The sequence below is a fragment of the Nothoprocta perdicaria genome, unplaced genomic scaffold (assembly GCF_003342845.1).
Source record: "Nothoprocta perdicaria isolate Ctin4 unplaced genomic scaffold, notPer1 scaffold_94, whole genome shotgun sequence".
Lineage (NCBI taxonomy): Eukaryota > Metazoa > Chordata > Aves > Tinamiformes > Tinamidae > Nothoprocta > Nothoprocta perdicaria.
Window position 1 is genome coordinate 1,191,303 of NW_020456243.1, and position 13,063 is coordinate 1,204,365.

A 13,063-nucleotide genomic window follows, 5' to 3' on the forward strand; every position below is an offset into this window, starting at 1 on the left:
CCTTCCTCCCTGCATTCTCCCTTCCTGAACTTATACATATTAATCATATCCCCTCTGAGCTGTCTCTTCTCCAGAGAAAAAAGGCCCAGCTCACTCAGCCTCTCTTCATACGAGAGATGTTCCATTCCCTTAATCATCCTAGTTGCCCTTCTCTGGACCCTCTCCAGAAGCTCCACGTCCTTCCTATACTGGGGTGCCCAGAACTGAACACAGTACTCCAGGTGCGGCCTCACCAGAGCTGAGTAGAGGGGCAGATATTGGGGAGGATGTTGGGGAGATATGATATAGGGGATGGTTTTTGAGGATTTAACTCCTTGTGCCTTCCACCAGGTGCCTGCAGTCCKGCTCCTTTGGCAAAACGCTACAGACCTTGGCCCAGATGTTCAGTGCAGAGCAACCAGGTCCTGAAGGACAAGTAGAAATGGTGCCTCCTCCACAAGCAGTAGTGAAAAATGATGATGGGTCATGGCACTGAAGTCAGAAACCCCTTTGATTCTGCTGGGGGTGAGGAGCTGGCCTCCCACACCCATTTACAGTGTTAACTGTAAATGGTCTAAACTGTTCAAATTATATTTGAGGAAAAATGCTGAAGTAAATGTGATAGGTTGGTGTGCAAGTGCGGCCACCCACTTACCAGCTTTCTCTTTAGCACCACTGATCACTTCAGCTGTTAACGGAGGAACTTCATGCCTGCCAGCAAATAACTGGTGGTCTGGGTAAAGAAAGCCAGTGTCTTCCAGGATCTGGGCTGGGCTGGTAGGCTTGTAACAGACAGATGGGGAGCCTGTAAGAAATAAAAATGAGATGTCAATAAATAAACCAACTGAATGGGAAAAAAAAAAATGAAATCATGACCTGTGACTCAGGTCCAAAATAATTTTCTTGAGTGTAGCTGGGAGAGAGAAGCTCTGCTAGGACCACCCAGCAAAAGCCTTTGCTGTCCTCAGCACCCTAATAATACATTAACCCTGAGGAAGAGGCAGCAGCCACCAGGTCATCGGTGCTATTTCACACACTGCTCCAGCCTAGGCGTGGAGGTCCCCAGACCAGGTACTAGGCAAGCCTGACCCAGCCTCGCTTACAAAAGTCAGTAGCAACAAGTTTGGTAGTGACCAGTTCACAAATCATGGTATGGTCCCAGAACGAGAAACCAACACAGTGAGGGAAAAACGGAAAGACCTGGTGGGTAAAAAGAAGGAAAGGAGGAGAGCTTGTAACTCAGAGGCACATTCAAAAGCATCCAAAGTCTGTGAAAGGCTTTACCTCAAAATCCATTCACTCATGAACAGTAATTCAGTAACACAGAAAATGACTGGGACATAAAATACAGCCAACGCTATCAAGAGAGGGAGTGCTATAAATCACTTCATCCAGATGTTCTTAATATGGTAAAGAGAGGATGTAGCTGGGGAACCACAGAAATATCTCAGGCTGACTGACTYCCAGCATAGGATTCACATGCCCTAACTTAGGCATCTAATAGACATCTAAGACTTGAACTAGTCACCCCAGGCTCCTTTCAAAAGCCGTGAGTAGAAACAGGCTCTCCTGGAAGCTGCTGTCAGGGCTGTTTGTCTCTGGAGGTGTCTGTCTTAACAAGCACCTTTGAAAAGCCTCCGAGCAGCATTAAGACGTGACAACATTGCTCATTTCATAGAATGCTCATTTCATAGAATGCCTAAGGTTGGAAGGGACCTCAGAGGTCATCGAGTCCAACCCCCCTGCACACACAGGGTCACCTAGAGCACATGGCACAGGGCTGCATCCAAGTGGGTTTTAAAGATCTCCAAAGAAGGAGACTCCACAACCTCTCTGGGCAGCCTGTTCCAGTGCTTTGTCACCCTCACAGTGAAGAAATGCTTCCTTAAGTTCCTGTGGAACTTCCGATGCTTCAGTTTGAAGCCATWTCCTCTAGTCCTATCACTGTCCACCACTGAAAAGAGGTCGGCCCCCTCCTCCTCCCTCCCTCCCTTGAGGTATTTATAGACACTGATCAGGTCCCCCTCAGCCTTCTCTTCTCCAGGCTGAACAGACCCAGCTAAATTGGCCCACATTACCCTCYGCTCACCTTTGCCTTCCCTCCTTCCTGCTCCTTTTTCAGAACTTTTACTTGGCCTTCAAAACCAAAGGCTCTTTGAGGACTAGGACCGGGAACGTGAGTATCTCCTTCTCCTGAGTTCACTCTGGTGCTCCCAGGACTCAGCAAAACTGCTCATTTACACCCCCAGGTCCCTATTTTAGGCAGTAGATGGCTGTCAACCTCCAGCATTGAGCTGCTTGGGCAGAAGGCCCTGGAAGTGATGGCCTTGGAGGAGAACATGTACATCCCGGTGGGGCAGGAGGCCCATCAGCATGGAACCTGGCTAATGGRAAAGACCATTTTTCAATAGAACACTACCCCATGGCTACCTCATTGTCTACGGGACACGCTATGGGCCACAGATGACCCAAAATGATTCATCTTGACCGTGGTTGGCATCCACACCACCTCCGTACTCCCCACCGTGAATCACGCGGGGATGTCGCTGGGCTCTCCCTTTCCCTACAATCATCACTAGAGTCAACGCTCCCACGCTGCGCAGGGCAGCGTGGGATCACGTCCAGCCCTTCCCCTTTACAGGCATGAAGATGATGACAGGATTTTCTTCGGTGCCCATGGGAGAGGGAATAGGCATTTCTGTGAAATGTTGATGAATTCAACACTTTATTATTCATATTACACATGAGTCCTTATAGCAGTTAGCTATATTAGAGAGCAAGAGGGAAAGACTGCTCAATTGACAGATACAAACCAAATATATTTGTCAAAATTAGCATGGTAGACTSTCCTGGAATTTGTGTTGATGCTGATTCAGAACCAAGAAAAATCTCAAAAAGATTAGTTTCCAACATTATTAATGTATTCTGCTACAAAATCATATTAAAGGTACCATCCCCTGCTCACACAGAGTCCTGCTTTGGAACCTCTAATTCTTTATGGAACTTCCCAGACTTGTTTTTTGAATAAAAGCTAAAAACTGCAATGGAACAAAGAAAATCCACGTGCACAAGGAAGCCGACCTGTTTCGAGCAGTACAGGCTATCTAAATAGCCGGCCCTTACCAGCTAGGCCACACCACTCATCAAGTGGAATTTAAAAGAACCAAACTGTTAATAAATGTTGGTTTGCTTTCACTTGCTTTCTGAATGTTGAGTCAGAAAGTGCCCTCAGGTCATCTTTTCAAGTTCTCCTAGATATAAAAATGGAGAATAAGGATGTGCTTTTTTTTTCTGTAATAACAGCAGGATTTCTCAGCTAACAGCTTCTCTTTGGGGGCTGGGGTTATAGCACAGCAATCACGTAAAATCTTGTACTAAAATGGCAAGGATTGGTAAAAGCAATCATCTGTCAAATTGCTCATTCTCAGCTCTCTATTAGACCCAAGTAAAAACCAAGTGGCTCCAATGCGGGCAGAAATCATTCCCTTTTGCTTGTGCTGTTGTTATGCTGTAATGATGTTTTAGGTTCATCCACTGTAGTTTTTAATAAAATGCTGCGTTTAATCGGCGCAGGAAAGCAGCTTATGTGTAAAACAGATAACGGCTGCCCACAGATGAGTACTCGGGGCATGGCCGCAATCCAGGCAATGCACGATAACACGGAGCTGGAAAGCTCACAGACGCCCTGTGCGCTGTTCCAGAGCAGGGATGGAGCTTCTTCCTCTCTCTACTTGTTATTTCAGGAGCATCATCAACCCGAGTTCCCCTCTTAGAGCAGAAGAGGCTGCCCACAGCCGGGCAGGGCGAAGCCGTCGCTCTCTCCCACGGTGGCAGGAGGAATCTTGGGCAGCCACAGGTTATCATCTTCCACTCTGAAAAAACAAACCCACTACAGCAGCAGTGCTGGGAAGGGAAATAAAACCAGGAAAGCAGAGCGACGGATGTGGCAAGTGTTTATTTTCCAGCCCTGGCTCCCAATCTGTCTTTTGCCTCGGCTGCATTGAAAGAGGCCTTTTCATTCTTTCCTTCTTGTTTCATCAATCCGTCATTTGTTGAGGGCGAGAGGCGCTTGCCTCACTACTGGGCTTGAAAACTGCACCACAGGATAAAACGGAAATGGTTCCTGTCTGGAACGGCAAGTGCGAGACAAAAACGTGGGTGGGTGAACACAGGGGGAGCAAGCATCAAAGGAATAACACGGGACGAGGAGCAGGCTCCTCTCGCTGATATTATAGCAGGTTATTATGGAGCTTCTCTGACCAGGCCTGCACTGCACACAGCGCTGTACAAACACCAGCCTGTTCACAGCACGTTATTTCTCCCATATCTGGACAACCCTCTCTCTGGAGGTGTCTCATGAAAGAAATGCAGACCCTTGTGGGGTCTGCACATCTGGCATGGGTCAATAAGCTCTAGAAGGCTAAATACAGGAGCATGTCTCTATCCATCAGATTTCCTTGTAGAGCAGTAGCAAAAGACCATGTGGGAGACACTGTTGGGACACGAGTCTTGTGTGGTAGCCATGTCTTGAGGGCGGTGGGTCAAAAGTGAAGGCCATGCAGAGGAGACAGACCTCAAGCAACTGAGACATGGCCAAGATACATTAGAAACAGCCACSTCCAGCGTGATACGGGAGCAAAGCTCAAGGCCAAAGGGATGTCACTCTCAGAAAACAGTCACTAAAAGCCCCTTCAGCTCTACCCAATGCAGGAAACTCATTTTACAACCAATCTGAAGACCAAACAGTGTTTTTTCCAAGTGGGAAAAAAACATTGAAATTAGAATTGGCATTGATTATGTCCTGACACCGGAGGTGTTAGAATGGAAGATGTCAAAGGCTGCAGAGCACTGGAAAGCAGAGCAGAGGTGGCAGCAGAAAAGCCCGCAAAGAGCTCCAGGGATTCCTTGGTGGGAACGYTACTTGTCCATGTGCAACAGCACAGACAACACACCAGCCAGATGATACTTGCTTCCCAAGCTGGCAAAGATGACACCACCCCACCCTTACTACATTCAGGTGGACAAAATACCCCAGGTACCCCGCTGAGGGCCATTCCACCGGCACACAATGCTGCTGGGCTGCTGAGATCMCTCCTTTCCTCACTTCCCCACGCAAGGAGGCCCTCCCGCACCCACAGCCCGGCAGGGAAGGCACGTGGCCCAAAACTCACACCTATTTCTGCGTCCAGCGCCAGCACTTCCTGCCGCCGGCCGGGAATTCCCTCCCAGCCTTCCAAAACAGGCGCTGCTCCGCAGAGCTGACTCAGCGGAGCCACATCCTCCAGCGGCACAAGCGCTGCGCCCATCCCACCCCTTCCTTCCCACCGCTCCAGGCGCCCTTGTGCTCCCCGGCAGCCACCGTGGGGCCGTATCCCCACAGGGCCGCGATGGCCGCACGAGCCGGGCCCTTTGCGAGCTGGGGAAACAGCAGAGCTGCCTCATTTCGTCCTCTGGAGCAGAGGGAGCGGAGAAGGGAGGTGCCAAGGAGAGCCGAGGAGGGAGGGACGCCTTCCCCTGCTGCCATGGATGCTCCGYGAGGCTCAGCGAGGAGCAGACGCTCGTCCTGGCCCCGGGCAGGATGGCTGCGGCCTGGCCTGAGGGTCGCCCACATCTCCCATAACAAGGAGAAGGCTCCTGCTTCCTTCCTCCTGGGAAAGCCCTTCTGTCCAGCCCTGAGGAGCAGTGGGAAGAGGCGGCACTTCTTCCACACCGTTTCCTTTGGGAAAGGCACCTGCGAGCACATGAGTTGCCTCATTGCCTCACATCAGGAAGGGCTCATCTGCTTCAACACCTCACRCAGGATTTCTTATTGTTTCTTACAGCAAAGATCAGCAGAGAAAGCCATGGCCAGCACCATTACTTGCTGTCCTGCTGCGGAGGAGCCCACCTAACACAAACGTCCCTGAGTTTAAGGCATGTACAGACCAACGCCCACAACAACATCACACGCCTGCTGAGATGCTTGGGTCGGACACGTGTTTGTCTCAGATTCCTTCTACAGTCAAATCGGTGAGATCACAATCTTCAGAGATGAACCCTAGGGTCTGGGCCACCTCCTTGCGCATCTGACCTTCTCCATGGACAACGGGGGAGCCCAGGGYGAAAACTCTGCTAAGTTACACACTGCACGCAGGCCCCATGAGGAGGGTGCAGTTTAGACCAAACCCTCCTCCTAGCACAGCCCGTGCTGCAGCAGCACAGAAACCCTGCGAGTCTCTCTCTCCCTTGTGACCTTAATCAGGCCACCTGAATTAGCATCAYGTTCACCAAAAATATTACAAAATTACACTTCAAATTTATTCAAAGCTAAATCCAGAGGAGCTGTGTTGAGTTTATGAAATGGCATGGTTTTATGAACCCAATTAGGTTCATAATTGAGTTACAAACTCAATTGGTCAAAAACTGTCTACATAACTGGCCCAGCTCCCTTACAAACAATGCAAACACCTGCTAACTATGAAGATGAAAAACACTTAGCTACAGAGTCCCTGGTGTATTCGACTTATCTGAATAGCTATGGTAATGCAATGCAGTACTGCATGCAATTTTAATCTGTTTCCTGGGCCCCTCCGGGAGGGAATTGGCTCTTGTTTCCTTCTCCCTGTGCTATTCTCACTTCTTTTTTGTACGGCTCCGTAGGGGCCAGGTGTAACTGCCCGTGGTGAGCGCAGGGATGGAGCATCCTTCTCCCAAGGCACCGGGAGCTCCGCCGGCAGCTGTGCATTTGCTGCTGCATCTGTCACATGCCCGAGCTGCTGATAGGTTTTCTGAGCACGCTTGTGAGCCTGAGCACAGTTTATTTTTGATTCCAAGGAATGTGCACGTGAAGGACTCATCGTAAAAAAAAAAAAAAATCCTCGGTAATTGGAATGTACTTTTCCCACCGTAGCTGCACGGGGCCACATCCTGCAGCGCGGCTGCAGAGGCAGGTCTGGCCGCGGGCAGTCCCACCTCGGCACAGCAGCGCTCCCACTGCCATGGTTTGGGCTACAAAAATCAGGGTAGAGGCCAGCAGCGGGCAACCTCCATGCCTCTGCCTTGCTGCCCTGGGAATGTAAATGCCTCAGCTCCTATTATTACACACCAAGTCGGGCCATTTGAATAAATGAAGACACCAGTAGGAGGGAGATCCAACACGAATTCACAGTAATCCTAGATGTGCCCAACACACATTACCACTGTTTCCAGCTCCAGGCTGCTGGGAAGAAGCCCGTCCTGTAGCCGAGCCAGCCCGCTTACACGGGCTGCACTTGGGCCAATGTGTGTGGGCAGCTCTGCACACTGGCACGTGCCCCCAGCTATCCCACTTCACCTAAGGAATCACATGGAGATGGGATCTACCGCCCTCAGGCTGCATCTACAACAGACCTGGGCACGTTCTCTGCTGACAGGACATGATGCCTACGCTGTTAAATTGTCACCATCCCTGCAAGGATTTTGGCCAGTGCCAATTCTTGCTTACCTGGAACAGCTCTGGGATAGCGATAGCGTGGGATAGGAATAGTGTGGAACTAGGTTTCAATCTAGCCAAGAGACACTACGTGTTAAGTTGCCATATATCTAGTGCCTGTTACCCTGAGCTCTGCAGGACGTTTTCACATTTCTGGCCTCATTCAGTCCTTGCCAAATTCAGCAGGTGCCACAGGCCCCACTGCTGCACCATTATTAGCTCCCTCCTACCTGCCTGCTTGTTTGATAGCAATTTATTTGTTTTCTTCTAAGATAAACACGCATTACACCTTACAGAATGAGGCTTATTATCCCAAGGGCTTATTACACAGCAGCAAAATTCATTTGAAGATTCATAACTATTTTAATGGATCATTTACTAAGATTAACGAAAACAAGACGGCAAGGGCCAAGAGACAGCAGAGCAATTCTTAAATATTCCCTGTTTYTGGTGAGATTTGGGAATAGGGAACGGAACACCTCACTGTTGCAGCGCCCTAGGAGGGCCACGTGTGCAGGGCAGCAGCAGCAGCTCCCCACGAAGCAGATTTCCTCCCCAAAGCCAGCGCAGCAGCTACACAGGCTACCTGCAACATGGGCTGTCTTAGAGTTAAATACATAGCGAATAAAGCAGGGAGCCAGGGCAACGTGCTCTGCCGGCGCAGCCATGTGTGTTCCCGGCGGGAAGGGCGCCAGCATGGAGAGACAACCCGGCCCACGGGGACGTGCGGGAGGGATGGGACCCAAGTGACACAGAAACGGCCAGTCCTGCAGAGGGAACCGAGTCTCTGCTGGGGGGCTGGCGCGCGGCGCTGCCCCTCTCCCCTCGCGCCCTCCTCGGCGCAGGACGCTCGCCCCAAGCCCCAGCTCCGCGGAAAAGCGACTCCTTGTCCTAGGGGAAACGTCTCCCGCACCCTCCCGTGCTGCCCAAGCGCTCCTAACGAGGCCGAGCTGTTCAGACGGCTTCCAAAGCAATCACTGGAAATTAAAAAATAAGTAAGCCAGCTTTACACTTTCCTATAAACTCCTCTGCGGTTTGCACAGGAGGTCCAAAAATGACAGCACAAAAATGACATCGTTTCAAAGCCCACATCTGCCTTCCTGTCTCTCAGCCAAGCCAGAGAGGAATATAAATACCTTGTTCCACATTTAAAATATTTTCTCTCTCCTGTTGCTGCACAGAAATCTTGAGTCAACAAGAAAGGAAAATAATTGTTTAAGGGAAACAATGCGACGATGATCAAAGTGCTCCGAGTGTGGGGGGGCTGTCCTAGGGCCAGGCCATGAATTCCCAAGGGCAGAGCCATGAATCTCTGCCTCGGAAGTGCCCCAGCTCTGGCCTCCAAAGCCGGCCTCCCATCCGCTGGCTTCATGGCCCATGGATCTGAGCAACAAAGATGATTAAGRGACTGGAGCATCTCCCGTATGAGGAAAGACTAAGTGAGCTGGGCCTGTTTAGCCTGGAGGTTAGAAGGTTGAGAGGAGATCTGATCAGTATGTGCAAATACATCAGGTGAGAATGTAAAGAGGATGGGGCCAAGCTCTTCTCAGTRGTGGCCAGTGACAGGACAAGGAGCAAGGGGTATAAGTCTCCTCGGCTGGGCTCCCGCCACCGCAGCCCCCACGGGGAGCGGCAGAGCCTGTTCGGACAACGAGAAAAGCCAAGCGCCTTCCCGGCATCGTCTCTTCTTCCCGGCATCGTCTCTTCTTCCCGGCATCGTCTCTTCTTCCCAGCGCCGTCCCCTCCTGGCACAGTCACCTCCTGGCAACGTCTCTTCCCGGCGCTGCGTTAGCGCACCCACATTTCAGTGTATGAGGATGCTCGGCCCTATCCACTTCTTTTCATCTGCATTTCCCCTCAGCAAAAATACCCACAGCTCCGAACCAAGCGGCATCGGTTCCCTGGGAGCGCAGCTCCCTGCTTCCTTCTTCAGGGATACAGGGAAGAGCGGGGCCAACCCTGCTGCCCAGGGGTCCCCACGCTGCCACCCCCGGAGCCGCTGGGCACCCRTTACCGCTGCCGCCCATCCCAGCCTCTTCCAGACCCTCTCCCAAAGCTTCCATGMGCCTTCCCGGCCACTGGAGCAGCAGGGTCCCCCAGGACCCCAGCTCGGTGCTAGCCTGGAGCTCCCCATGGGAAGGACCGCCTGCCGGGGACAACGCTCCCCAATCAGGGATTAAAGTTCCCAGTTTGATCAAAGCACCAGTGGCCCATCCCTGACTTATGTCAGCGTTGCCGTTCTGAGATAAAAAATGAAGTGGAAAGGGAAGAAAGTCCGTCTGAACGAGTAAAACAGAAACGCCGAAACGGGGCTTGCAAATCGGAGCAGAGCTTTGAGTGCAGCTGCTCCAGTTTGGCTGTACGGCCAAGAGACATTTCCATTAACTCCGATTACCAAGGCATAAAATAACTCTTTTCTTCCAAAAAAAAAAAAAAAAAGAAATTAATGACACAAATTCTCAGGGAAGGAGAATATTTTTTGATGTGGAAAAAAAAATCATCTCTCAACTGGCTACAATGTACGGACAAGACATTTGCAAGCTTCGAATTAAGCTATGATTGACTTTGCTGCACTTAATGCCTTTAAAAATTATCACATTACAGAAAGCACCGGCACRATCAATGTCACTTGGATATTTAAGTCCTTCTATTAATTAAACAGAGGAGTGAAATAGGAGCAAACACCGCCAGGACGCTGTGGATCACTAAGTCTAGTTCCTCGTTATTTGAAGCAACCATACAACAAAACTCCCCTCTTGAACACAATACATTTTAAAAATGGGATTTTTTTTCTGCTTTTTGCCCCAATTCTTCCCCCTGGGCGGCCGTTTCAGAGGCTTGTCCCCCCGATACAGACAAAGGCTCTCTGGTTTCCCGCTCGCCGCCGCTGCTGCCGCTCTGTGTCCATGTGTCTTTGCCAGCCGTGTCCTTTAGGTTAAATAGCTTTCTCCCTGAGTCATTCCCACAAACTTGCGAGCATACAAAGGAGTCTGGGGTAAAGGCAGAACAAAAATAGTACAAAGACTGTACAGTGTTTTTGGAGGGAAAATGCAAGCACTGAACTCGAGCTTATACATCTTCCTTCGCATTTCTGGATTTTTCCCCCCTTTTTTGAAAGTGCCAACAAACGGCGCGCTGAGGATCGGCACTGCTGCCTTTCCTCAACACTAACGACTCCCCGCTGTGACCCACCAAGCAGCACCCGAGCATTACTATTGATTAAATGGGAATTTAATTTAATGGGAATGAAATCACCCAGCTCTTCCGAAAGACACCGCGGAGGCTCCGGCCAGATGTCGCCGGGAGCTCCCGCCTCGAGCCGGGCCGGGCAGCCGGGACGGTGCCGCTGCGGCCCCTCCGGAGCCGGGTGCGGAGCAGGGAAGCCAMGGGAATAGCAGGTGCCGAGCGCGCACACCGGGAACCGACGAGCTGTGGGGAATCTGCAAGGATTTCACTGATGTCCACGGATTTACTCCCAAGTTACACACCGGAAATTCAAAGCAGAATCTTACACACTGAGAAAAAGTCCCTTGCAAGGCAAAAAAAGTGATATCCTTCCTAAATGCCTGACATTTCCAAAGAAAACGTTCCCTAAGAAGCACACTTGCTTGTAAAGAAAGATGACACTGTTTTTTTTTTCTTACTATCTTTTTCTAGTATTTCTACCCTTTCCTATTTCTGCTCCACACAGAAGGAAGTACAAGCCATTTAAAAATCCAGGTCACAAATGGGAACCAGATTATTTGCATCCCAAAGCTGCCAAGAAGAAATTGCTGTACGAGCCCCAAATCCTYCTGGGATGTTCCCAAATCCACAAAATATTCTCGAGCACTGAAGTTTCCACTGGGACCACGACATTAACAGCCAGTCGCTGTGTGAGAACAGGAGTTTCAGCCGCTCTCCCCACGCTCTGAGCCAGGGAGGCCGCAAAAGGCTCGGCCTCCACCTGAGCGCCGGGTTAAAACCGGCACTTTGGAGCACCAACCTAACACGTTTGCAGTGCTCCTAAGTCAAGGGGCTCTTTCCTTCCCATCCTTCGCATCCAGGGATGGTTCTTCGGCCCCTCTGTGCCGCACACAGCCCTGTTGGAAGCAACGTGATCCAAGACGGATAAGCCAGAGGCTCCTTGGGGACGGATTGGTGGCAAAGCCTGAAATCCAGGAGCTTGTGGAAAGCCAAGGATTTGCCAGGCKGGCAGCTGGGAAAGAGACATTTTTAACCTAGTAAATTTTGCTTGGAAGCAACAGGACGGAATAAAACCTTAAAACTCTTCCAGGCCTGGGATTTTTAGGGAGCCAAACGACCCTTTTGGCCAGTGCAGCGCTGACTTGCTCTCAGGTACTGCTCTAACCCCTGAAAACCGCAGGCACCGCAGATCCCTCTTGCTTCCCGGGTGTCCGCTGCCACCAGCCAACGCGAAGCCCGGCACAAGGCTCCRCTCACCCGCCCTTGGATCCGCAGCAGAGCCAGCGGCGAGGCTGGAATGGCCAACGGCTGGAATGGCCAAGTCGGCAGGCAGGGCCTTCACAGGGATTTGGAGAATAAAGGCAATTCCTYTAACTCTGTGGGGAGCTTCCCGGCAGGGCAAGGAGCACGGGAGCTCTCTGGATGGGGGCCGGCTTTGCTCCCACGGACCCTGCGCCGAGGTGCCGACCTGTCACCATCCCCTCCGGTGCTTCCTGTGAGGAAACACAGGCTGCCCGATGGGAAATCCATAGGTTTTCCCTATGCAGCACTGGTGGCTCCCAAGGAGCATCCCTTGGTCAGGTGGCACTKGCCTCTTTCAGCAGCTACGAGCTTTCCCCTCCACAAATAAAATCCCAAGCAGAAAATAAAGGGAAGCCACAGGGGAGTGAGACACACTGGGGTAGAGGAAGAGGATGGCAGGAGGAAGCGGGGGGGAAATCCACCCTCGCATCCCGTGGGATGCGAAGGAGCCGGGGACAAAGCCCCATCCGCATCCCGATGGGACAGAGGCGTCGGGAGCAGGGGCCGGATGCTGGAGGAGGGAYGCGGGGCCGGGGCCCCTTCACCCTTTGCTTTCCCTGTTCCACAGCACCCGCTCTCAGCGCTCGGGCATTCCCAGATAAGGGATTTACAGGAGSTTTTCCAGACCTTACAAACCGCTAGATATCTACATATACCTGCGCAGAGAGACCCTGCCAGCGGGCAGCCACACACAGGGAAAATAAAGGGGATTCCTCAGTGTCGGGGCCACCTCTCTCCCAGGAAAAAAGGGGAATAAAAAGGAAAATCATTCTCAAAATCGTGCTCATCCTAGCTCGTTAGACACACATAAGGGCCTTGCCATAACCTGAGCAGAGACAAAATCCCAGACTCGGTCTCCTGCTGAGGTGTGACAGCAATCGGGTGTCTAGCAGAAAGCCGCAGAGMTCCTCGGTACTGCCGGGACTTTCAGAGAGCACCGAGAAAAAGAAAATAAATCCCCTTTCCACCAGAAAAGGGGAGAGCCCGAGCAACAMCACCAGCCCGAATCGGCCAAGCCGGCCGGGAGGGCTCGGAGGGCGAGCTGGAAGCCCCCCGCGTCCCGTGCGCCGCCGCTCCCCGCGGTGCCCCCCGCTCGGGCTGCTGCGCGGAGCTGCGCGCCGAGCCCCGGCCGGGCAGGGGCTGCAG

The 13,063-nt window shown here is 51.6% G+C and overlaps 1 protein-coding gene across 1 annotated transcript in view; it reads right to left on the minus strand.

Annotated features, from left to right (window-relative positions):
• Positions 1-13,063, minus strand: part of AMOTL1 (angiomotin like 1) — a 70,582-nt gene that overhangs the window by 46,975 nt on the left and 10,544 nt on the right. The window contains exon 3 of the mRNA XM_026052944.1: positions 635-784. Coding sequence (XP_025908729.1) covers positions 635-784 — 150 coding nt within the window. The remainder of the gene's footprint in view (positions 1-634; positions 785-13,063) is intronic.